General features: G+C 45.9%; 1 protein-coding gene across 2 annotated transcripts; it reads right to left on the bottom strand.

Moving 5' to 3' along the window:
- Positions 1-3,938: 3,938 nt before the first annotated feature.
- YBX3 (Y-box binding protein 3) lies at positions 3,939-27,210 on the bottom strand. 2 transcript variants are annotated; one of them, XM_084766692.1, is made up of 10 exons: positions 26,835-27,210; positions 23,471-23,534; positions 22,517-22,550; positions 20,026-20,115; positions 18,481-18,603; positions 15,130-15,336; positions 9,316-9,407; positions 7,403-7,574; positions 6,846-6,944; positions 3,939-4,493 (listed from the first exon to the last, which is right to left on the bottom strand). In XM_084766692.1, exons 1-9 carry the CDS (start codon positions 27,070-27,072, stop codon positions 6,879-6,881), a joined length of 1,086 nt encoding a protein of 361 aa, XP_084622818.1. In that variant the 5' UTR covers positions 27,073-27,210; the 3' UTR covers positions 3,939-4,493; positions 6,846-6,878. The 2 variants fall into 2 exon arrangements, with proteins under 2 accessions (XP_084622818.1, XP_084622819.1); XM_084766693.1 differs by lacking the exon at positions 15,130-15,336.

The raw sequence follows: 27,210 nt of genomic DNA, 5'->3' as shown, positions 1-27,210 counted from the left end.
GGAGCACATTGCCTTTAACAGCTGTTTGCTGATGAAGAATTAGCACCTTGGCTTTCAATTCCAGCAGCTGGATAAGGTGTCATGAGGTGGTGATGAGAACCTACTTCTGATTTGTCATCACTCACTCCTTACTCAGCTTTCTCCTCTCAACACACATCCTATCTCAAGATCTGGCTGCTTTTGTCTTTTTGAGACAGGCCTCAGTCTCGCTAGTAGCTGAGCTTGGCCTTGAGTTCACTTCTACCTTCCTGAGTTAACATCGCTAGTTCTTCCCACTCCACCCAGTTCCTTGAACTCTCCAGCTAAGATATACTTATATTAGGCTGAAGTGAGTCCACAGGTGAATTTCAAAGCAGACAAGGAGCTAAGATTCTCCCATTCTCACAAGCTGGGGCTCAGATGAACTCTTCTGCGCAGGGGGAGGGGGGTGTTATTGGGGGGTAAGCAAACACACACATAATAAAAAAACCTAGACAGAGCATAGTGGGGAAGTAGAAGCCTGGCCCATACTCTCACTGAGGGCGGCTGTGGCTCTTGCCTTGCTGGCCACCGGTCCTCCAGGGACAAGGGAGCAGTATTGAGGAACTGGTGGCCCATGAGCATGAAGGAAAATGATATGTGAGAATCAGCTTCAGGGAGACAGTTCCATTTGGTTTGGCGTGAAGGGTTATATAGAACTTCGGGGGGCGGGGCTTGGGATATCCAGGGTGGATATAGGCTGCAGGGCGAAGGTACTGAGATGCCTCACTTACATGGAGAAGCATTCCAGGAATCCCAGGTGCTTGCTGAACAGGTTCTTGAGGTGGGGAGGGGTCGGGGGAGTTGGACCTATAATTTCCCTAAGGACTATATGACATTTCTCAGGTAGAGGGTGTTGGGGATCCAGGCTCTCTGGGCCAAGAAGCAGCAGCCTCATCCACAAAGGGGGTTCTCCGAACTTTACAGTCATGGCAGACTGTGACAGCAGGGTTTCCCGACAGGCTAGGTTTGTTGTTTTGATTTTGCTGTTTTTCTTTGAAGGGTCTTCCCTCCAGTAATTTAGTAGGTTTGGTCACGTTATAGAAAGACAGGATGGCTGACTGACACTCACCTCTCATCAAAGCTTGTTTCTGCAGCACATGGAAACTATTACACAGATATACAACTGGCTAAAGTGAAAAGAACACGTGACTGGGATGCTCAAGCTCAGCTGATACATATGCAACACACCTCTTACACCTAAAGGCTCACGGGAAATTGCACAAGGGTCTGAAAGACTATAAAAGCCAGAGGCCCAGGCTGTCCACTTAGTGCCCCGAGATGTGACATGGAACCTGGGCCTGTACACCATGGCTGCCAGGACATGATACACAGAATGACAAAACTAGCAGACAGGCCAGTGGGAACAGGGAAAACTGCGCATGGTCTCAATCCAACAGACTTGTCAGTGGCTGCTCCGGTGTGTGGATGGGAAAATCAGTTTAGATGTCCAATCCAAAAAGGTCAGCCCTAGACACACGTGCATATGAGCAATGCTGAATAGACTTGAGAAGTTGTATGCACACACATCTGCAGTAATAATTGAGAGATCATGAATTTGGGAGGGGGCAGCAAGAGAGACAGAGCATGCACGCTTTTTGGGGTCTTCCTGCAAAGCCTGATAGTTCAATCCCTCAAACCACATGGTGGAAAGGCAGAACCAACTGTACTTGTTTGCTGATTGCCACATACACTGTGGCATGTACACACACACACACACACACACACACACAGGCTTTGTTTTCTTTGCTTCTGTTTTTAACAAAAAACAAGGAATCATGACATGGTTTAAGGGTGTTTAAGGGTGCTGGCCACAAAATCCTAAACCTGCATCCTCGAAGGGGAGTGATCCTCTTAACTCTTATGTGTCAGCACTCACATGCAAGCTTACAAATATATGTTAATAAGTTATTTTTTATAGTGATTGGCTGAAGGCCTGCACAAGATTAGGCCAGTTAATGTCCTGAGGATACACAGTCCTCAGTCACATAAAACCTACTGTCAATTTGCCAGTGTTCCTGAGACCAGCCCTATGAAACTCAAAATATCACACATACACACACGGAAAAAAATGTAGATTCAAGAGAAAAGGGATCAGGAGTGGGAAGAAGAAAGAATGTAAAATATACTTATTAAAAACAGAACTGCAGTTTTACTGTGTTCTAGCCATACTCCACTCACACACACACCCTACTCAAACATCATCCTGACTAAATATTTATCTGTTTTATTAAGCCCAGAGAAGCAATTGTCTCAGGAACAGCTCGACAATCCTAGTCAGCAGCTAGCCCAGTCTAAGCCAGCAGGGCCACGTTATCTTTGTCCACACCACGTTGTTGACCAAACTATCTACTTGGATGTTGCTGGAAAAGTTGCTGAGGGGGCACACAGAAAGCAGATACTTCTCCGCTGGCAAGGACTAGGGAACAGACTCTGTAGGGGAGTTCAGTGTGAAGCGCTGTGTAGAGAGAGACCGTGTAAAGCATTGTGTAGAGACCTTGCTCTCTTTTGATCCATCCTGGCCGCCATCTCCTAATCTTGAAGTACTATAGGGGTGTGAGAAATGCAAAGGGCTGCAGTGTCTCCCCGTCTAGCTGACATTGTCCTTCAGAGTGCTGTGGATAGCATAATTAACCAGACTGGGCTATCTATGTCACTCAACCATTGGAAAACATCCATCTGAGACAGCTTCCTTTTATTTCTCTAACTCTTTGGACAGTGTTATGTATGTGTATTTTTATGTATGTTTGTTCTCCTAAAACACGCAAATTGTTTTTCCCCTTGCTGGCATCTGTTGAAGCTCTGGCCCTGTTGCTGTGTCTACCTCCCATCTCTTACGGGCACTTTGGTCCGCTTTAATGCCTCTTAATCCCATTACTCACCCTACTTATGCACTGGGCACAGTAATGATCTTTAAGATTTAAGAGTCCATGTAAAAAGAAAACTTTCTGTATGAAAATCAGACATAGCCCCCACCCCCAAAGAAAACTATTCAGAGGGGACCTTTTCTTGTCACTATCACTCAAATAATGTAAATGCAGCCAGAGAAGTGTTTACAGGGCATTTACCTTGTCTGAGGGCAACCTAGGTGTGTATGACAAGACAGCAGGTGAGGCACTGTTCTGCTTTAGTTGAAGGCTATAGGCATTCAGGGGCAAAAGCCTCAGGCATAAAGAGTATGTCATTAAGTCTATAGCAAACTACCAGTGGATAAAGAATTGTTTACCTTAAGGCCATCTAGCTGCTGTCCTGAAACTCAGCTCACACCACCTCATCCCTACCCACTCCCTACCAGAAATCAACTTATCTCTGAAGTGCACATTTCAAAGATACCTACCCAATGCCTATGATCTCAAACTCACGAAAAAACATACAAAACACTAACTCATCTGTGTTTGGCTCAACACTTAACATTAACCATTGACCTGAAAGATGGAGGAAAAATACACAGCAGACAGGAAAATATGAGGCTCAGGAGATGGTGGTAAGATTACAGGCTGAGAGGCTAAACAGATAGCTCAGCAGCTGGAACACTGGTTCAATTCCCACGACCCACGTGAGAGCTCACAACTGTTTTGATTCCAGTTCCAAGGGATCTGACACACACATACACACACACACACACACACACACACACACACACACACACACACACACACACACACACACACACACACACACACACCAAGCAGCAGCAGCATAGATCTCTCTTCCAGGGGTCAATGTGATTCCCAGCACTCACATAGCAGCTCACAGCCATCTGTAACTCCTTTACTTCTAGAAGATTTAACACCTTCTTCAGGCCTCGAAAGGCACCAGGCCTTCATGTTGCACACCAGCATACATACAGGCAAAACCACCCATACACACTATAAAAAAAGAAGAAAAGAAAAAAGAGGGAAATACATACACCAATTACATAGCTTTTCCTTTGAAGGTAAAAATTTTATTTTTGAGGAACTTGTTACTGCACATTTCAGAGAGAGCTAGATAAGAAAGCAAAAATGTTCTCCCCTCATCCTAGGAATAAATAAGGGCATAAAATTTCTTCTTAAATCATGACACTTGGAAGTTTAGCACCAGCATCCAAAATGAACAACAAAAGAAAAAGAGCATTTACTATATATTTCAGATTTCTTTGGTTGGGGCAATCCCCATGTGGTATTAGTATTTCTTCTTTTAATTCATATTACCAAAACAGTAAAAACCAGGAAAAAAATATAAAGCTAGTGGTTGCTGAAACTGGGGAGGCCGCTCTCCTGCGCCTGTGCAGGTTCCTGGGATGCAGCTTGGTGGACACTGGCTGGCTCATTCCCTTTGTAGTTGTTAGTTTCGTAGAGAATAGCAGTAAACATTCTAATGTCCAAATCTTGGTTAGTCTTCCGTTTTATTGCTTAGATGTTTCTTTGGTGTTGGTAAGGTCGTGGGTGTGCTTTTTGCCTTGTTTTTGAATGGTCATTAATTCTTAAGGTCACCTGGGAGAAATTAAAATCAAATTTAGCATACAATAATTAAAAGTTAGGACAACAGGCAAAATTTATTTTTATACAATTCAAAATTATTTACAAGGCTGTAAACCAAGTATATCTTACAAAGATATGAGAAGAATATTCTAAGTTTTTAATAAAATACACTCATAAGGAAGAAAAAAATAGTAATTATGCACACATTATGCATAATGACAACCACTGTGACCAAGCATTGTGAAAAGTAGCCTAACTCTACACAGCGGAGTGGTTAGTGTAGGCCCTCAATGAGGAGTGTGGCCATTCTGCCTACAGAAACAAGGGACGGTGAGTGTGCCAGCCAGTCCAGCAGTGTGCCCTACAGGGCAGCAACTCCAACCCTACAGTACTGCATAGGAAAGCTCATCACAAACCCCAAACTGTACTCTCAGAAATGGTACCAGCAGAGTAGGTTTCACAATGCCCAAGGGCAGCAGGAAATACATAAGAACCAGTTAGGAGGGCGGCAGGTAAAACCCTGGGTGGGAATGAGCCAGGTGTGGTGCCACATGCCTGCTATTTGAATACTCAGGCCAAAGTTCAAGACGGCACAATAAGTTGCAGGCTACCTGGAGCTACAGAATGAGTCCTGGTCTGTCCGCCTGCCCCTGCCCCAAAGAAAACCCAGAATCAAAATCATGTATGGAATAAACTCTGAGCCAGACCCTCTGACAGCTGCACCTCCCTGGCTATACCCCAATCTAGTAAGACAGAGAAAGGCTGTTCTTCTCCATTCCCCATTCGAATACCTCACTGTTATTTCGAGTGCCTCTATGACATCCTCAGTCAGCAGTTTGCTCTTTGGAACAGCAGTGGGTGTCACTGCAGCAGGTAAACTGCTCAGTCCCTAATCCCCACGCAGGCCAGAGCTGCAGAGGCCTCACTAGATCACACCACACTCTGCATGCCCACAAAGCAAGTAATGCTAATTGGATTGGAAGAAGGGCAAAAAACAAAACAGAACAACAATAACAAGTTTATGCTGCAAGTAACACTCTCCCAAAATTTAGAACCACGCCCTAGTCAGGAACTTTTAAATTGTCAAATTGAGCCCAGTGTGGTGGTGCATGATTGCAATCCTAGCACTTAAAAGGATCGTTGAGTTCAGAGAGCATAGGCTACATTAAGTAAGACTCTGTTCTTTTTGACAGGGCTTCTCTCTGTCATAGCTCTTGAAACTTGCTAGTTAAACCTGGGCTGGCCTTGAGCTCACAGCTGCCTCTGTCCTCCAAGTCCTGGGAATAAAAGTACATGCCATCACACCTGGCTACTAACAAACAAACAAACAAACAAACAAACAAAGACATTGGCTAGTAGGTGCCAGAACAGCATTAGTTTTCCCCAGATGTCCTTCCTAAGGAAATCGCTCGTTAAAGTGCCTGCCAAACAAGGATGAGGACAAGTGAGATGCTCAGCACTCACAGGAAGTGAGTAGCAGTGGCCTGTTTGCAACCATGGGATTGCATGTGTCCCATGGGAGATAGTGAGGATCTCTGGGGCTTGCTGGCCAGCCAGTCTAGCCAATGGGCTCAGTGAGACCCTGTCTCCACAATAACATGGAAAGCAACCTCTGCTCACCACACAAACACACAAAAGCTGTCTGTCAAGCCAGGCACGCAGCCCAAGCCTGTAAACCGAACAGGATAGCCTCAATTCAAAGGCGCAAGTACCAGGCTAGCCATGTTTACAAAGCAAGCCGATGCCACAAACCACCACTAGCAAACACATGGATAAACAATAGGTAGTAGGGTAGAAGAGACGGCTCAGTGGTTAAGAGTGTTTGCTGTTCGCCTAGGACTTCAGTTTCCATTACCAACACTGGGTGGTTGCTAAGTGCCTGTTCCAGCTCCAGAGGGTCTGACAGCCTCTTCTGACCCAGTGGGCACTGGCACTCCCATGCACATATCCCCATACTGACAAAACACATATACAGTAACTTAAAAAATAAAAGCACTGCCAAAACAAACAAACAAAACAAACTACACAGGCAAGCTGGCTCAGTAGATAAATGTGCTTGCTGTGCAAACCTTCTGAGTATACCCCCAGATTCTATGGTCAAAAGAAGCATGTTCTCAAAGTTGTCCTCTGACCCCCACACGTGGTACACGCACCCACAACCACACAAATAAGAATCAGAATAAAGGGTATCTTACCAAAAGTGGCAACCATTTAACCTGCCTCCGTATTACCTCAACTCACTCAAATAGAGAGTACTATGTGCTGAGCAGCCCTCCATCCTACCCCATAACCACCCCAGTGTAACGGAGACCAGGAAGTGGGCACAGGGGAATCACAGTGTGCTACAGAGGAGACGAGCCTCACCCTGCTGGTGGTGAAGGTGCCTGGGAGCCAGGGTCACTCGGCACTGCTCTGCTCGGTGGCTGGAGTGGGGTTCTCAGTTGGTGCTTCACCTGCCTTGGTCTGAAACAAAGCAAAACCACAAGTAAACTCCTTCAGAAGAACGCGTAGCATTTAATGGTAAAATGTCTCAAAAGTGAATTTCCTCGCCTAGAAAGAAAAATAACAATGCAGCTTTTCACTTCTTTTATGCCTAAGTCAGAAACTAAGTGGCTTCTAGTTGCTCAATAGTTCCCTGGAGTTCACAGCACATAACTGTTGTCAAGCTATGCTCACTCACCAGGGATCCTCTATTAACTGTTGTCCTTTACTTTGAGCTCCCGATCCTGCTCTTGTAATTCCTCCAGAGACTGCTTAACAAGCTCAAGTCACACGCCCAGCTCACGTTACAGGCTGAGAATACTCCTAAGCAAAATGCTGTGCTTGGTGAGTGTTCGGCTTCACACCCAGCGCGACCATCCTTAGGGCTATCAGGAAAGATGGCTCAGCTAAGGATGATTCGGGTGTATCCCAGGCTTTACCTCTTTGCCATCTTGTGAAACAGCATTCAGGGGACGGGGACGGCGCCTATAGTTGTAGGGGCGTCGGAATCCACGGCGGGCAGTCGGCTGGTTTGGACCATTGGCCGCTTGCTGATTCTCTTTATCTTCAGCCTCTCCAATAGCAGGGGCAGGACGTGGGCGGGCAGGTCCCCTACAGAGGGAACAAAAGGTACGTGAGAACACACAGCGTGGCAGAAGGCAGTGTGCCAGCGGGTGGGTGGGAGGTGCAGGGAGGTGGGATGGAGTGGGCTGGATTGGGGGGCACAGGATTGGTTTACTATTGAGTCAAGTGATGGAGACCTTGTCGAACCACCCACAGACCAGCAGATGCAGATGAGCTGAAGCTTTGGTGAAAAACCGTATTTCTCCATTACTTTCCTCCTTCACTTGTTTATGTATTTGTGGTAAACGGTAAATTCATGGGGTCCTACCAGGCACTTTGACAAGCCCCAAGGAAAATGGAGAAATAAGCATAGCCCAGGATGTAACCTCCACATAAGATGACCCAGAAGAGACCAACACTGTGAAATTGCTTAGCAAGGAGTCTTTTAACCATTACTCCAAAAACTGGAACCAACCATGTAGAGAAGGTCGTGGTACAAATCCTTTCCCGATATATTTGATTTTTGTTTTAATAAATTCTTATTGCTAAATTGGCTAACATAGTCAACCAGTAAAACACATTCAAATGTCCCAAAGTCTGAGTGGGACCAGCTCTCTGGTACCAACATTTTTAGATGAGGGAGGGGTAACACATAAGACTAGGAAGTCCCATTTGTTCCCTTCACTTCAAGGGTGAGAAGGAACTGTGACAAGCCTCTCTTATGAAGCTTCCACAGTGAGATGGCTCTGTGGCTAAGAGCACCTGTGCTCCGAATGCATCACCAGAGGCATGGTTTCCATCGCCGGAACCCGTGGAGAGACGCAGCCTCTGACCACCCCACACATGCTGAGGCACACACAAAAGTAATACTTAAGGATGAAACTAAATCAAACCCCCACCCAAAGGACCTAAGGTTCAGGGAGTCTAGTCAAAATGAGGCGCAGCACATTAAAATGGCCCACCCTTCCCTGACAGGAATGCCAGTGATACTGACACCCAGGATGTACTGAGGGCATCATGGTAACCATCAAGGGTTATCTGTTCATTTAAACTTCTTACCAAACAATCCACTTATTTTTGTTTTTTGATACAAGTCTTCCTGTTGGGCCCTAGCTAGCCTGGAACTCAGAGACCCACCTGCCCCTGCATTCAGCTTTAAATAACCTTTAACAATGTCTAATGTACAGATCTGGTTACCATAACAGAGTCTAGAAACACGTCAAAGGACATAGAGCTATTAAGTCTTCGATTCCTCATGGGCTGTATGCCCCACAGCCAGGTTTCAACAGCCCTAGTAGACTACCTCAGTGACTACAATGTTTAATATCTCAATATCCCTCCATTTCTGGCACATTAGGCTGCCCATCAGTTAATGCTTATTTTGTTTAGTTTAGTGAAAATTAGGCTTAAGCTAGACATAGTGGTGGGAAATGCACGCAATTCCAGACTTGGGAGGCCAAGAGGTGAGGCAATGAGGAATTCAAATTAGAGACATAATAAATATGAAGCAAGACTTGGCTTTACAATAAGACCTGGTGTCAAAACAAAAGAAGTAAATGTAATTTACGTGACTTCAAGTTGCAGGCCGTGAGCGGCCGCCCGTTAGGGGGGGAAGAGTATCTGAACACGTGTGAAGCCCTGGGCTCCATCCCCACCACAAACTAACTAACTTTCGGGCTCCTGGTCACTGCTACCATGTCTTCCAACAATAACATGACCATGAAGCAGACCCACAGTGCCCGTGCCCACTCCACTGCCCCTCACAGAAGTCAGTGGCAAGCAGCCCCACCTGCGGAACCTCGGGCGGTAAGTCGGATTCCGATGAGCCTGGAGCTGTGCTCCCTCGGGGATGCCATCCTTCATCTCTCCAATCTCGCCAGCCTAGAAAGGGCAACCACAGCTGGAAATGAGCCAGGGCACAGGCAAGGAGGGTCAAAGCACACAGACCTGAGCAGAAAACTAGCTTTAAAAACCAAATCTGAGTCAAGGGCTTTGTTACCCAGCCTGAGGCTCCAGTAACAGCAGCCTGCTACTCACCGGTTATTTTTATGAATGACAGCAAAGGAAGGGAAACATTCTCACTGTTATAGCCTTTCTCTCTCCTTAGCACAGAACATGTAGCTTTGCCCACAACAAATCTGACTCCCAGCACCTAAAACAACTTATTTATACGAAAAGGAAACATTGTATTTCTGAGCAATGGGCCATATTCAACTGTTGAATTCAACTCAGATATACTAACCTATTAACATACAGTTATTCCTCATCCATACCATTATTGTCACAAGGTTATGTCCGTGGGTACATAGCCAGAGGTAACTGGGGGCGCTGCCTGCCTGGGAGGAGCTAAGGACTGGCTTCAACACTGTACTGACAAATCGTAAGGATACTTTTACCTATAGCTCTTCCTTGTAGCTTTTTTCATCTGCTCTGTCAAGTATAAAATTTTAAAGTATAATGTGGGTTGGATTTTTTGGGTGTTCGGGGGGAGGTTAACACAAGGTATGCATGCAGCCCTGGCTAGCCTTAAATGTGTGCTCCTGCTGCCTCAGTTTACCAAGTGCTAGAATTACACATGTGTAGCTGCCACCCTCAGTTTAAAACTTCCTAGGCTGGACACAGAGCTGAGTAGATAAAGGTTTCTACCTACCTTCCTCTAAGATGCTGACCTGGGTTTGCACCTGGGGCCACATGACAAAGAGACCACTCAGTCAGCAAAGTGCTTGCCTTGAATCTGGATCTCTAGCACTCAAGTAAAAAGCCAGGCATGTACCTGCAATCCCATGATTGGGAAGCAGAGACAGGCAGATGCCTAGATCTCACTGGTTAACCAGTTTCAGGGAGAGATCCTGTCTCAAAAATAAGGTAGAGAGGGCCAGAGAGATGGCTCAGAGGTTCAATTCTGTAGACCACAACCACCTCTAACTGTAGTTCTAGAAGTTAATGTCCTGTTCTGGCTTCCAAGGGCACCAGGCATGCATATAAAACAGTCATACACTCAAGTGAAAGACCCCCTCACACACAATAGCAGTAGAAATAATGACGATGATAATAGTAATAATAATAATATAGAACAGTCATACATTCAGGCAAAAGAACACCCCCGCCCCCGACAACAGGAGTAGAAATAATGATGATGATAACACAATAGAACAGACACACCCTCAGGCAACAAACCCCTCACCGCCCCCCCCCAATAGCAGTAGGAATGATGCTAATAGTAATAGTAATACAATAATTAATATGACAATAATATAGACCATGCACTTAGGCAAAAGCACATTCCCCCCTACAATATCAGTAGAAATGATGAGGATGCTGGTGTATAGATAAAGATGCATGTTATTGATCTCTAACACCCATGCACATATATTCACACTCACGTTCACAAACAACAACCCACCCCAGCCTGGCATGGTGGTGCAAGCCTGGAACCTCAGCACAGACAGGACTGAAGCAGGAGGATCACCATGAGTCCAAGCTCAATCTAGGCTACATAATGAGACCCTGCTTCTCCTCACTTCTCCTCAGCACCACATACTGCCTCTCACTTCCTTAGGAAGACAGGAACATGAGCATTTCCATCACTCGCCAGCGTGCCCACTAGCTGCCGCCTTATGAGTCACCTCTATTTCACCCTGCATGAAGGGAGGGCTTCATGTTCACACCGAGCACATGCCTGTTCTCAACCAACCCTATTCACCGCCACTCTCTCAATGACTAAGGCATGTAAGCCTCTTGAAACCACAACTACATCTCTCCTTCTAAAACAATCACAAATGGACCGAGTGCACCTCAGATGGCGCCACAGGTTTACCACACGTCACTGTCCCTTACATCAAGGTCTACGTAGAATCAAGTCTATTTCTATTTCTGGCTTTCATGATCGGGACACCTAAATTTGGGTTTCATTAAGTTTAATTCATGCACCTCTGTTAGGAAAGACACAAAGTAGCAGAATAGTCTAATTTTCTCACCCTCTTAGGTGGTAACACTAGGACTTGCACCTTTGAGGTCTCCAGTTACTGCTCTGCAAGGAAGTCCCTTCACAGCCTATAAATGTCCTATTCCTCAAATGTTTCCTATGTTAATGTATTTATTTACACCCCCATAACTCCCGGGTTTCGATTTTACTCATCTATTCCATCCATCTTTGGCCAGCAGGAAGTCTGCATGCTGGCTCACAGCTTCTTGACAAGTCTCCAACACTCTTTAGAGTACTTCCTGCCTTTTTGGCACAAGATGTTAAAAGCTTGTACCAGTCTTTTCTCTGACTCGGCTCCGAAAGCACATGTTCCTAGAAAAGGGCTTCTGTCAAAGAACTGCACTCAGAAGCCAACAACTAGAGACTAGTGTGCAGCACTGCTGGGGCCTTTAAGTGGCACACGCACAGAACACAAACAAGCAGACAGGCACGTTCCAAGTGCATGCCTGTCTTGATGTGCCTCACTACATAGCTTCCGTAGTAAGTTCTTCATATATTTTTTAAAGATTTCTTTATTACATATACAGTGTTCTGCCTGCATGTACACCTGCACGCCAGAAGAGGGCACTGGATCACATTATAGATGGTTGGGAGCCACCATGTGGTTGCTGGGAATTGAACTCAGGACCTTTGGAAGAGCAGACAGTGCTCTTAACCTCCGAGTCATCTCTCCAGCCCTGTTCATAGGTTAAATACGAGGCAGGGAAAGCCAGGAGCAGCTCAGCACTATAAAAATTGAGTCAAATAAATACCTTGCTATGATCCCACGTTTTTTTGAACTCCTTTACAGATGCACTGGCCTCAGAAAATCTTACCCACTCACGATCAACCACCAGGACCATCAACTAAGAGAGTCTCTTCCCCCTGCTACCACATTTAAACATCTCTTCACCGTCACTGTCCTACAGTCTGGTCATCAAACGTAGGCAACCTCATAATGCTTCCTAACTACATGGCATTTACAGCAAGACAAAGGTCCTCACTGAGCTTCAGCAGCAGTGCCCTGTTTCTCCGAGCTCTCACTCTACTCCCTCCCCCGCCTCCTGCACTCTCCATTCCAACCATATGAACCTGTGTTTACTGTCCTGACCACACCACCACCAAATAAGACAGGCAGAAAAGTCACCGGTTCATTATCTTTGTGTTTGGTTTCCTTCTTTCGTCTTTGTTTTTTATACGACAAGATTATTTGTGTAACCTTGGCTGTCTTGGAACTCACTCTGAAAACCAGGCTGGCCTCAAACTCAGAAGCTGGGATTAAAGGTGTAGAACACAGTGCCTGGCTTGTATGTGTCGGTGTGGTAGTTTGAGTATATAAATACAACAGCACCCCTTCGAAGGATAAAGGACAACCTGGGGCATGGGCCCTTGCATTCCATCAAGTTTGAACAGGGGCTTTTGCTGTTGGCTACTGAGGTGGTCAGGCTAGCTGGCCCGTAAGCTCTTGGAGTTTCTCCTGTGTCTGTCTCCAACCTAGCTGTAGGAGCTGGTGCTACGTATGCACAGTGCTCTGTACAGCGCTCTGCACAGCTTTACACGTTTCCTAGGGATCTGAGCTCAGGTCCTCAGGCTTGCAGGCCAGTGCTTTGAGAACCACTGCCCCAGCCATCCAAGTTACTCATTTTTAAAACAACCAAATCTCTTTATCTGTAAGAAAACCAACAAAACTATGGAAGCCACACTGCTAATTTTTCATAGTCCAAAGACAAGACAACATTAGGACTGATTTCAAACATTTGCCACCTGGTATATGGCACAGTGCTGCTTCCTCCGCTCACCAATTACTCCCTTAAGAAGCTTCAGAGGGCTGGGTGTGCTTGCTGGCACACGTCTTTAATTCCTGCACTTGGGAGGTAGGGGCAGGCGGATCTCTGTGAGTTCAAGGCTAAACTGGTCTACAAAGCAAGTCCAGGACAGCCAGGGCTTTGTTACAAACAAACAAACAAACAAACAAAAAGCTTCAGGGGCTCTACATTTTAAATTCACACGACCATACTTGGAAATGGAGACCTTTTGGCCACCGATAACGCCCTTAAGCGTCATACAAACACCACTGGCCTGCGTGCTCCATGTCATTGTCACACTGCCCCCCACCGCTCCATGAGATTTTGCTCTATAGTAGGTGGCACAGGCTTTTCTGTCTGAACTAAATAGTTTTTTACTATCCTAGAGATTGACCTTCACTTTTAAAAATAACTTACAATAATGACCTCGGAGATGCCTAGTCACATGTAAAAATGCTACCAAGTACTCTATTTGAGCCGCTGAACTGGCCTGAGGAGACTTAGTCACTGTGCACCGACACAATGCAGCAGTATGCGTGCACGATTCTAACGCAGGAGTGGTCGCGGACCTCTACCATGGGTTGTTTCTAAGACGGAACAGCTACATCAGCCTGCATTCCAGCCACATGCAGTTATGTGTTGCCAAGAGTAAGCAAGCTGCTGGCGAGATAGCGTCAGAGTCAGGTCATGTGGTATTCTTTCTGTGACACTAAGGAATCATTTTACTCCCATCTTTAGTGTGAACTACACCGTCTACAGACATGCTAAAAAACAAAACAAAACAAACAAACAAAGCAAAAACAAAACAAAACAAAAACCCCACAATGGTTTCAGAAGTATGCCTTATATCTGCCAATGTAGGATTACCCCAGGAAGGCACGCCAGCCAGCTGACTGCTTTTGCTTTCATTTCCTAGAAGCCTCAGTGTTGCCCCCAAGATGCCTACTATGCCTCGTGTACCCAGCGTCTCCATATATCTGATACGACTTGTTATTTTTAGCACATGTGTCAGGGGCAGCTGTTGGAAGGGGAAACAAGAAGCCTTGTAGAAACACCAGTCATGCATGATGGGAATGGAGGGGGGCAGCGAAGAGACTGAACACAATGTTCAGTCAAAACACTTCGGGGGGGGGGGCTGGTGAAGCCCAAGGACACTGAGGAGGGAAGAGCTGTGGCTAATGATAAATAAGGGCCCATCTCTAGCTTCCCAAGCTCCCTAGGAATGAAAACGCTGGTGTAATACTCATTAATGGACTCACAAAAGCTCCATCCATTTTTCAACACTCAACAATCTCTATTGTTAGCTTACCAGAAAACCAACACTCTCATTTAATTTGGTATTTTCCATTTTCCACTGTACATTGTATTCAATGCCTCCATTTCACAGACGAATAACTTCATCTAAAACTTGATTTCCTCAAAATGTGAAATAACCAGTAGAGAAGCAGGATGAAAATGTAGGCCCTTTTTATGGTCAGAATCCAAGTTCTCACTTATCTCAGTACATAGCTCAGGCTAGCCCTGAACTCAGACTCCTCCTGCCTCAGCATGCGTCACCATGCCTGACTTGTGTGCGTTACACATCTACAAACTGGACACCCTACCCACTGTCCCATGTGCTGCATAGCTCATGATGTACTCCCAAAAATGTGTTTAGGAGTGCTCTGAACAGCCAGCGGGCTTTGCTTGCCTCAGCTTTGGTAGCATGGGAAGCTGCAAGCAATGTGTTACTTCCGGTAGCTGGAGTTGAAGGAGGAGGAGGAGGAGGAGAAGGAGGAGGCAGAGAAGGACCAAGGGTGAGGACTGCTGAGGAGGAGTCTCAGGTGCATTTTACCTGCATTCTGTTGGGATGGGGAAAGACCCGTGAGCGACGGTCAAAGGTCTGTCCCACGTGGTAAGGCGGGAAACGCCGCTGCCGGTATGGAGGGCGATACTGGGGGCGGCGCAGCTGATTCCGGGCCCCAGAGAACTGCCCATCTGCGGCAGGGGGCTCAAATCCTTCACTGCTGCCGCTCCCTTCCTCCTCCTCCTCCCCAGCGTACTAGCGAAGCAAAGAAACAGAGTTTCAGAAGAAGTTACAGCGAGGCAAGATCCAAAGAATACCACTTAGGATGGCTATCACCAGGAAACACCCCAACGCCCAGAGCAGTGACCCTTCATTTGCTGTGCAGATACAACGCACATAGCCCAGGCGATCAAGTGATGGCCTGGGACAAACTACATGGAGATTAAAGTAGATCTGTGCAGATATCATTCCGAGCAGCAGAAAAGCAAAAGCAATCAATCGATTACCAAATCTAACAGCGCTGAATTACAACAGCAGTGTTACACTGTTTGGCTCCTTTCAATGTGTCTCCCAAATTTACCCAGGGGGGAAAGTCAAGAACTGTCAAGAAAAGAAAAATGGAACAAAACAAACAAACAAAACTTTCTGATGTCATCAGTAGATTTGACCTAGGCAGTACTTGGCTCTCCCGAGGCAACAAAGGCAAAGCATTCCCACAACTCCACTAAGACGCTCCTCTCTCTCCAGCATATGGTGGCTCTTCTATGACACAACGACATGCTGGCCCTCAGAGGACCAAACACAAAACAAACCGAAGAATCAGCTTATCTTCTATTAAACTATACATCAGAGATACACAACGGCATATAGTACAACGCCAGTCTTCCCTCTCAATTTGCACAGGATTTTTAATTGAAATATTTAATCAGTACATAATGACTTATTTTAAATTAATTTTAATTTTTAATATAACAGCAGTATCATACCATCAATGATTGAGATCCTTAACACCATCTAGGCCTAAAAGTAGTTCAAAAATCAAAACATGTGAGGGCTAAGAGCTATGGCATCCTTCCTTTTTAACAACTAGAAATGTTAATTATATTTCAATAGCAGTAAATCCCTCTACTAATAATTTCTAAATATAGAACTTAAAAGGGAATTTCTTACTGACTCATTTTTCCTATCTTTTTTTATTTTAAACCAACAAACATCCCCGAAGAATTTATTAACCCAAATCTCACTTTAAAGAACTATGAAATGACAAAGCCAGTCTTACAAGAAATACCTGTAATTTTTTAAAACACGAATTGAAAACTAATTAATTAGCTAATGACCAGTCTCTCTTAAAGGATGGGTTACTTAAGTTTCAAAGCCTCCACACCAAACCCACATGCTCAACTAAGCTCCCCACAGAGCTGGTTTGTCTAATTTCCTAAGTCAACAACGCACTGTTCTCTGAGGGACTGAAGCTCAATCCAAGGGCCCCATCCATGACAGGTAAGCACTCTGCCACTGAGCCTTATCCCAGACCTCTTTTTTAATTTTCATTTTGAGACAGCGTCTCACTAAGTTACTCAAGCTGGCCTTGAACTCACTCTGTAGCCCAAACAGGGCTTGCACTTGCGATCCTCCTGCCTCAGCCTCCCGAGTAGCTGGGATTACAGGCCTGCGCCACTAGGCCTGGCTCATTCTACTCTTTATAAAACCTGTATGAATAAATGATTCACAGTTATGTAAAGATATATTTTACATAGGAAATATTCACCACATAAATTTCTGAAGGCATTATCTCTTAAGCTCATGCAGCTAAATCTTTCATCAAGACCTTTATGAAACAATCACAATGGCAGGACAATGGAAGGAAGACCTCCACAGTGATAAACCAGGCATCTTTTCCAGCTCTTGGAGGAAAAAAAAAATCTCCAAGAAAACTTACTACTGAAGAGGTCGACCACTTTTTACTTCTGAACTGACCTACTCGGACATGAACGACCTTGAGATAACCACCTCGAAGCAAGCTGCTCATTCCTGCCTCTCAAAGATGAAGTGGTTCACATATGTGTTCCCGTTTGTGTGCGCATGCATGTGCAGGCTGGAAGGTGACCTTGGTGTCTTTCTCACTCACTCTCCATTGGATTTTCTTGAAACAGGGTCTCTCACTGAACATGGAGCTCATCACCTCGGCTAGGCTGGCTGGCTGAGCTACACCGATCCACTTGGCTCTGGCCCAGGACTTGAGGTCCTGTCACAGCACCCAGTGGGGTGGCTAGATTCATGTTTGTATGGCAGGCACTTTACTGACTGAGCCTTTTCCCCATCCCTCGTTAGTTATTTTTTTAAAAATTAAATACAGTAATTAAATGAATAAGAAAAATATTAACAGATGAGATGTAAGGAATGCAATAAAATCAACATGGAACAGAAGTAAATGACAGTTTGAAAAGCAGGAACACTTAGGAAAATACTTTTTTGGTTTTTTGGTTTGCTTTGTTTTGTTTTTGCTGCTTCTCTGTAGCTCTGGCTGGCCTAGAACTCAGAGATCTATCTGCCTTCCTCGGCCTCCCAAGTACTGGGATTAAAGACAGGAGCCACCATTACTAGCTAATCTGAGATATTTTGTTTCTCTTTGTATGACACAGGTAACTTCCCTGCTGTGCTCAGGGGTCCCTGACTGTTAAGTCTGTGATGCCGGCACCAAATTCTACTTCCACAAACATCAACGATACAGACTCTTTTATTATCAAACCTTCTTAATGCAAATCTAGCAAGATCCTCATGACACAACTCATTTCATAATGTTTACCTTGAGAATATTCCTTTAAACTAAGCCTGAGAGTAGTCTAGCCAGATTTACCTGAAAAATGCTTTCACCTGGACTGAGATTTATCCAAAGAGCAAATAAATCTGTAACTCCTCACCACTTCTTTACTTTGAAATAAGAGCAAAGGAGGCCCTTAGCCAAGGCAAGTCTCTCAACACTTCTGAGGCCACGTGACCAGGACTCCTAAGATATCCCCACTTTCTTGCCGACCAATTGCAGACTTACAAGAAACAGACTGCACAGCTGTGATGGGACCCCCAGTCTTCGTGAATACCGTGAGTATCTGGCCAAAGGAAGACAAAGCCTTCGGACAAGTTGACATCTTAGCAATCTGGTTCTGAGATCGGTGAATGTCTGTTACTTGCTGCCAATTCCACGCTAAATGATATAACTTCTGACTGGCAACCTTCCAATGGGTGCTGGGCATAAAAAAATTCCCCTTCAAAAAAACGGTTATGTGCTATATATCTCCGAGACATGGCACCTTCAAATATGGTATTTATCTGCACCTACATTCATTCCGTTTTAAATATAAGAACATTTGCAGGCAATGGTTAGGGACACAGACAACATACATTGCGGGGAGGCCCACGGCGTCTGCCATAGTAGCCGCGTCTGTACCGGCGCCGATCAGCAGCATAGCGACTCCCTTCTACGGGAACTCCATCTGGACCAGTCACATTTGCTGCTTCAGCACCCTGAGGAAGAAAACAGAGTCTCCAAATTTAAAAGACACTAAGTAACCTCCTCCAGTAACAGTCAAGTTACTGTGATCTCAAAAACAGTGTTCACCATCCTAATTAGGTTGCCTGACCTCTAGAACTACAAACCCAACCTGAAAAGCACCACCCCCTTAACTGGCCAGCCAAGTTTAGGAGCAGTGTATACCTCAAACAAGAGGAATGAGTGAATATAAAACATTTCAATGGAAGAGATTCAAAATACTATGAAATCTCTTAGCACATGCTAAAACTTGTGGTACGCCAAGGTACCACTGGAATCCTGACTCTGGTCAGCTCCAGTTCCATCCGCTCTGACCAGCTCTGAGATACTGTTTAGTGAGCTTAGCACAAACAGGGAGGAAAAGACTTAGGAATTGTCTCCATAGAATCCTTTTTCCTGTTACGTTTTGACACCAACTTAAGAGTTCTTTTTTCTAACCCTAAGTGCTAGAGGCCGACGCTAAGGCCTCAAGCGTGCTAGGCAGCACGTGCTAGGCAGCAAGTCTTCTAACTCTGACCTACATCCCCAGCCACCACCGAATTCACCTGCAACAAACCTGGATGGAAAAGCCCCACTTCTTTGAGATACAGGACATTCTAGGGGCCAGGAAAGTTGAGCCTGGTCTGTCTGGGACATCAATCACTTTTTTGTTACTGTGTAGCTAGATGTGGACTTACTCGTGATGTGGCCAGTGTAAACCTGGCTACCCAGGCCCCGTGTACCCTGAAGTCACCCTGACTACCTGTCTGGAGCCTAACTCCTGGCCAGTGTGAGATCAGAGACCAGAACACCTACTGGAAAGCTTTGTCTCCTAGGTCCCTTAGAGCAGCCTATACAAGGAATAGGCTGCATACACTACCCAGAAGGCCGCTGTCTGCAGACACTGCACACCAGGATCCATCAAGAGAGGAACCTGGTTGGCTTAATTGGCTGTAGTCAATTTTTTTTTTTTTTTTGGGCAGGGCCACAGGAGGGATGTATTTTTGAGACAGAACTTTACTACGCAGCATAGGCTGGGCTCAAACTTGGAATACTCCTCCTCCCTTAGGCTTCCGAGTGCTGGGATAGAGAAGGCAGGTGCGCTATGCCTGGTGTCTGTGGTGCTGGGGACTAAAGCACACCACGGGTTTCACACATAGTAAGCAAGCACTCAACTAACTGGGCTCCACGCCTGGGCCAGGACAACCGGGGTCCAAAATAAAATATATGTTAGACTTTGAAAAACTTGCCTTCATTCTAGATTTCCTTTATTAAACAAGAAACTAAAATATATAGCATACTGAATATTTATAATGGCATCCGGTAAAAATATTTCTGCTTCCACTTCCTATCATAAACATTTTAAATATTACAGGAAAGCTATGTGCTGGCACACTCTTAGACAATCAGCTCCTCACCTTTTCTCCTTCAACCACGTCAAACTCTACAGTCTCTCCATCCCCCACACTGCGCAGATACTTGCGTGGATTATTCTTCTTGATGGCGGTCTGTCGAGGAAACAGAAAACTCGTTTGGAGGTGTATTCCAATACTGAAATATGTTCATCCATTTCACCTTAGATCAAATATATGTTTTTACTTTATAGACATACAAGCAGTTTGGGTACAGAGGTTTTGTATGCAAGAGAAACTTTTGATCTCAAAAGCTTTTTTTTTTTTTTTAACAAGGAGCTGGGCAGGCTGAAGTGATGGCTCAGCAGTTGTGTGCACACACTGCTCTTGCAAAGACTTGAGTTGGGCTCTGACACCCACATTATGTGGAGGATAACTGCCTGCAACTGCAGAGGATCTGATGCCCCATTCTGGTGTCCACAGGTACTGCACTCAAGTGCACACAACCACCCCCACTCCCACATAAATAAAAAAGAATTTTTTTAAAAAGGCATGTGAGCCTGGGTATAGTGGTGCTTGCCTGGGAGGCAGAATAAGGAGGATCACAAGGTCAACACTCGATTCTTTCTCAGAAATAAATACAGAAAGATGGGCTGGGTAGCTCACGCCTGAAATTACCAACACTTGGGAAGATGAGGCAGGAGGGGCATTAGGATCTAGACACCAACCTGGGCAACAGGAAGGTCAAGACCAGTGAAGGCAGAGTGAAAACTTGCCTCGAACAGATAAATGAACAAGTAAGAGTAATAAAAAAGGGATAAAGTATCAATGAGGTAAATGTTTATGACTATAAATACTATGATAATATAATAAACAAGATAACTTGAGGAAAGATAATATACAAATCTCATCAGTTATCACACTTAATGGATGGAGACATGAGGTGGTAACTTACCTGAGTTAACAAAGCTAAGAGTCTCAAATGGAGGAGGTAGAGGACTTCTAGTCCTACACTGTATTTATGAGTTCACAGCATCCTCGCCTTGCACACCAGCACACTAGCACACCAGCAATCCTTAGGGAGCTGAGGAAGGTACCACTTGACATTTGGCATCTGTACCTACAGTATCTGCTTAAGAAAAGGCCCTTTCTCTTTCAAATTCAGGGAGAAGAATCCTATACAACTTCCCACTTCTCTGCCTGGCATCTCTAAACAGTTAAAGGGCTGGGAATGTCTACAGAACTAGGTCAACCTTATTTTATAAAGCGATTAGACAGTGTAATCCAGCCTTCCTCTACTCTGAGTAGGAGGGAGAGAAGAGAGGGAAAAAGTGAGCCAATAGGGCAGAGACCTCACCCACTCCAGGAGGAGGAGGCAGCTCAGGACAGGATGTATGTGCACACAGCATGAATGCTTAGCCATTACAAAAACTAGCCCCTCCCTGCCGGCTCGTTCCCTTTTTCCTGTTAAACTGGGCAGGCCTCAACACACTGAAGTGACTCACCACACAACTCATAGGGCTGGAATCAGGTCATTAGCTCACACACAGGCTCGGAGGCTGGCCACCAGCAGCAGGGAAACCCCTTTCTCCCTCCCGGCAGTTACTGAGCTCAGTGAGTGCTTCTCCCAAAGGCCAGTAACTTCCACATGTTATGAGCTTCCTTTTCAGTCTTCTAGGACTTTACAAGTCATTGTATCTCAACAAATCTACTCCAGTTTCCTAGGGACAACAAAAATGTATTCCACAGGGCAGACATGCGAAGGACGGAAAATACAGCTAGAGGGTTTTAGATGTGGCTATCTCCAATTGGCAGTGTGCCACTGCCATGCTTTCTTGTCATCCAGACACTGAAAATGTCAGATTGAATATAGCAAAGGAACAGCAAAAATGGGTGTGGCTTCTCTTAGCCTACTTTATAAAGCAAACAATCTAGGGTAATAATAAAGAGCATCTGAGGACTTAGACATGTGACACAGAATTCCAAGACACCCATTTGCTCTAGATTTTCAAACAGAAGGGAACTGGCAGGGGTTGAACTTACGTGCTAGACATGTCTCGTGCACGAGAGGACTGTCGTCTAAGGAAGGGAAGAGTTCTCATGTCTGAGATACACATCTAATACTCCTCTACTGGGTGCTATTCACAAATCAAAGTTTTACCCAACAAGAGGCCAGGCAAAAGCCAGGCCGGCTCCTGTAAAGCACCAAGGAGACCCACACCCCCGGGCCAGTAAGAAGCTGGCATGGAAGTAGTTTTTGTTTGTTTGGGGTTTTTTGTTTGGTTGGTTTTTTTTTTTTTTTTTTTTTTTGCTAAGGACTCTCAGGCTGTAAAAAGCAGAAGGTGGTTTAACTGAACATGAATTCGTTCAAACTTGAAAGATACAACTGAATGCTTGAAAACAGTTTATATGACGGGACAGGAAGGTTTATCTGCCACTCATTCTTAATACTGAACTGAGCTCTCATTCTAAAATACACCAAAGGAGTTCAGGACACTACAGTCACTGGCGGGGCACGCGCATTCAATGTCACTAACACTGCTAGACTTCCTCTTACCTGGTGAACAAACACATCTTCTTTGGTGTCATTTCTGTTGGGAGGCAGGAAAAAAAAAAAAAGAAAGAAAGACAAACCTCACAATTAAAGGGTCTGAACATTCAGAGAAGCTTCAAAGAACAAACGTATTATAAGCAGAGATCTCAAGATCTAAAAAACACAACCTTTTAAAATGGTTTGTCTTTTCGAAACATGCCTAGAATCAATTCCCATAGCCCTCGTCTCTCCCAGAGGCCCCTCCACACTGCAATGCAGAGATCCAAGCATTGGATTCCACACACACAGAAACACCCCTTTGCTCTCATGTCTTTCTCAATCACATGCTATGTAATCAGAGCTCTAAATTTTCCTCCCAGCAAAAGCAAGACAGTCAAAAGGACAGGGCACAGCTGTGAACTGGGCTCTCCTTACACTGAAACTTAAAACAGCCCTCCCACCACCCCACCCTAACCTTACCCCACCCAGACAGATAAGGAGGAAACTAGAGGAATTGGTTTTAAAAAGCAAGGAAAACGGAAAACTGTCAACACTCTGTGAAAATATATCCCCGTATCTCCAAGCAGCCTGTGGTTACCTCCATTCCCATGTGGTCACAAGTCACCATGGTTTAAACATTGGTTTCCTCACAGGACTTGAACAAGACCAGGGCTGGGCTTACAGCCCCAGCTCAGTTACTCACTAGTGTGTGTGACCTTAAGGAAAGTTGCTTAACCAAGCTCTCTTTTCTCTATCTGTGAAATTATGGATATGAACGACACGAAGTTCTTCCCATTCCTGATTGTAGTTTTAATCTCTCTGTTCTAAACACGAGACTATATGAATGTTCTAGAAATGTGTCCATGGACAACAGCTTAGAAATCTCAAACTGTATACAGCCAATTAACAAAGTAGGACAATGGGTTTGTTTGTAACTGCCACTGCTACAAAATAGGTACAAGACAAGCAGACACATACCGGTTTATAAATCCATATCCATTTCTGACGTTGAACCATTTGACAGTGCCAAGGACTTTGGTGGCTAAAACGGGATTAAGCAGATATGTTAGCACTTGACCTACAAAGAGATAAAACTCCTATCACTAGAGTCCTGATACCATTACACAAAGCCCAAATACCCTTGAGTAAACCATTAAAGGCTTAATTCCAAAAAGATGTGGAAGAACGTGGAGCTGTGATAAAGGTGCTTTTTCGAGCCTGAGCTTTTCTTTCATGCAGACTTTTTTACCAAGGCCTCAAGGGGTGGCCACGAGCCTGAACAATTCTTATAGTAATTAAAACTGAAGAAGGTGGTTGAAAAAAACTGCTGGTAAAGACTCAATTCCAAGGGAGAGGCAGCTGGGTATGGCTATAAACTGAGCACTCAAACCTAGGAGGCGAAAGCAGTAAGATCAGGAGTATGAAGCCAACGTGAGCCCAGGCCTGGGGACTTGGCTCAGTGGTAGAGCATTTAGCATTCATTCAAGGGGCAACAGGTGTGAGCCTCAGAACCAAAGCAAAAACTAGGAAAAAAGATGAAAAGAAACACACAGCACATTTCAGTTATTCACCCAGACATTTCCTATGTGCAAAAAAAGAGCCACAAAAAAAGTACAGACAGCTGGCCCATCTCATCATCTTCATACAAGTGTTATTTGGCAAACTTTAATAAACAACGCAGTAGCTCCTTCTTAGTAACCAACCTACAAAGATACAAAGAAGCTTGTCTGGTGGCCAAATGAAGGCTGGTCACAAGTCCAGAGCAGTAACAGAACTGAATCGCTCTCACCCCAGTTCTGTACTTACCACTGAGGCATGACACAGCAGGCCCAAGTGTGGGGACCCTGACACTCTAGAGTCAACTGATACCGTCTATGCTCTCTGCCGTGCGAGATTAGCGCTCGACAATGCCTGACTTGCAAATTCATTAAGAATCTAAATTTTGTAGAAACACATTAATCTTAAACTAAACGGGTAGATCTAAGCCCAGGGAATGCACAAAACAGTCCTCAAGCCTCAGTGAAACAGAAAGCCTGTCAAGGCCACACTAAAAGCTCTGGAGGGATTGACTCAGTGAGGAGACGCACTGTTCTGAGTGTGGCCCAAGGACAGGTTTGCAGGCGCCTCTGAGCTTTCTCTGAAAAGCTATTCAGTCTTTAGCATAAAACCAATCTAATTTGCGCTGCAGAGCAAATGAGGAAAAAAAAATTATGTTTCAAATGTCAACATAGGGAAGAGGCCAGATGCCAATAAACAATGTGGCCTCTGTGTCAGGATTCCACATGAGAACTTTGTTTCTTTCAGAAATTGTGTACCTGCAGACACACACAGGGCGGTTCTGAAGGAAACTGACGGAACAAGCTGAGTGCTTGGGGTGCACTTGTGACCCCAGCCCTTAGGAAGCTGAAGCAGGACGAAAAGCAGTTTAAAAAATCCTCCTTTAACTACAGCGTGAGGCCAGCCAGGCTGGGCTACTGCTACTCCATGAAGCCAGCCTTGAGAAATAAAAGCGCAAGACCAAAAAAAAAAAAATAAAATACACAAAAGAGGGGGAAAGGCAACAACGGTAACAACACAAGCGGAAAAACAAGAAGGATTCCAGTCTGGTTTCAAGGCTAAAGACGTTTCTTCCTAAAGTTGTCTAAATGTGCTTTGTGTACAAATATTTCCAACAACTTCATATAGCCAGCCGAATTTATTCACAATTTTAATACGATAAACATATTCAAGGACACAAGGAGTTGGTAGCGTACGCTATCCAGTTGTTTTTATTCAGGAAAACTGTTTTCCCTCAAGGACTACACGGCATAAACCAAAGTTAAGGCCCCTTTGCAAAGACCAGAACGAGAGCATCCAAAGATATCCCATTTCAGTCAGCACTAGATCCAGAACATTTTGGGTGTCCATGTGTCTGCTTGGCAACGGGAGATGGCAGACCACATGGGACAAAGGCAAACTGTGCTGAAATGTCAGGTGGGAAGGCTTGCCCTTCGTTTTAAGAGGCTAGACTTTTGAGTGGCAGGATGGAAGACATCAGATTCATCATCAACAGGGATCTATCTGGCAGAAACAGAACTAACCATTGGAGACTGCAGAAATTAACCTTCATTTTTCGGCACACACCAACCCCCCATCTCCAAAGATATTATCTACTTTCCTTATCTCAGAGGTGCAAGGATCAAGTAAAAACCTGTAGGATTCCATCTGCCCTCAGTAAGCTATCATTAAGAACCTGCTTTGGCTAGCAACACGGGGCTCTATCTTTCATTTTGCGTGGAAGTGGTCCAAGCAACATCTGGTGCAAAATGCCACAATGCATCACTCACAAGACCTTTAAAGAACTTCTTAGTGCGCGTTGGGATGGGGGTCACAGGAGAGAAGGACTTAATTTGGCAGGCACCGCGTTTTTAAAGCCTTGGGAAAACAAGAACGGGAGGATTGTCGGGGGAGGGGGGAGGAAACACCGAATGGTGTTATATTTCTTCCAACTTATTCTTTCAGCTTTCTTGCTAAATGAGAAAGAAGCTTGCAGAGCAGGCGAGCCCAACCGGCCCCACCCAGAAACACTGAACATTTCGGAAGCATCCTACACCATCTGTTAACTTTCCTGTTTCGGAGAGCGAACCACATGCGCGCGCGCGCGCACACACACACACCCTTCGGGAGAGCTTATCCACCACCCACCTGCTAGGCAAGCCTGTGGAAGGCCTCACACCGGGCGTTCCTTAAGGAAGATGAGGACAGAGAAATCTGCGACAAAAACCATCGGCCACAGTTGCAAACCTTCTGAGCCCTAAAATCTCCAGTCCCCACCTTCAGGTTTTCCTTCCAGTTACAAGTCCCAAGGTAACCAACCATGTTTTGGACACAAGTCCTACTCCACTTCCGACCAATTACCCCCCCCCGCCCCCCTCCCGCCGCCAGCTGCCACACCACGTGCGTTCCCACAGTGCAGGGAGAGGGAAATGTGCAGCAATTGGTGGGCCCTGGAAGGCTCTTTGCATCTGTGGAGAAGGGCGCCGGCCCCAAGTTTCCTGGGGCGTTGCAACATCCCTGTGCCGGCATGTGGCCCGCAGGAGCATGGCGGCTGTCCCAAGCCCACGAGGGAAGGGCGTCAGGGACAGACACCTGACCCTCCCAGACCAGGAAAAAATAAAAAAAATAAATGAAGTCTTCCCAACTCACCCTTCCCTTGCCTCCCCGGAGCGTCCCTCCCCAGGAAACCCGCTGCTATCCAGACCCACAGCACAGACTCCAAGTCCTGGCCCACGTGTCCCGCTCCGCCCCGCATCCACGTCCATCCTCGCCCGTCGCCTCTCCGGGGTTGCACCCGGGGACTCACCGAGAACTTTCTTCTCCGCGTCCTCGCTGCCCGTGGGGGCTGACGAGGCCGGAGCGGGCCCGGGGGCCGCGTCTCCGCCGGGGCTCCCCGCGAGCAGCGCGGCGGGCGCCGAGGCCTGGGGCGCGCCGCCGGCCGCCGGGCTCTTGGGCGCGGGATCCGGGGGCGCCGCGGCGGGCGCGTCGGCCGCGGCCTGCGGGAGCGTGGTGCCGCCGGTGGTGGCCTCGCCCGCCTCGCTCATGCCGCCTCTCCGCTCTCTCCGGGCACCTCGATGGCGGTTGGCGGCGGTTAACGCGGTGGCTGTCGCGGAGGCCGGCTCGCTCTCGGGGAGGCCGGTGCGGATCGCGCGGCGCGGCGGCGGGCGGCGGCTCGAGGGCGG

This window comes from Acomys minous (genome assembly GCF_964271855.1).
Source record: "Acomys minous genome assembly, chromosome: 17".
In the NCBI taxonomy this organism is placed as follows: domain Eukaryota; kingdom Metazoa; phylum Chordata; class Mammalia; order Rodentia; family Muridae; genus Acomys; species Acomys minous.
This window is presented reverse-complemented; position numbering and strand designations above follow the sequence as displayed.

What these genes read in the sequence shown, in the direction of transcription:
- YBX3 (XM_084766692.1), bottom strand. Translation starts at nt 27,072, where the DNA reads ATGAGCGAGGCGGGCGAGGCCACCACCGGCGGCACCACGCTCCCGCAG. An exon ending in CCCATCCCAACAGAATGCAG is followed by an intron (nt 9,408 to 15,129) that starts GTAAAATGCACC and finishes TGCCCTTTCTAG; the next exon opens with GCTGGCGAGATTGGAGAGAT. An exon ending in TTTCACAAGATGGCAAAGAG is followed by an intron (nt 6,945 to 7,402) that starts GTAAAGCCTGGG and finishes GCTTTGTTTCAG; the next exon opens with ACCAAGGCAGGTGAAGCACC.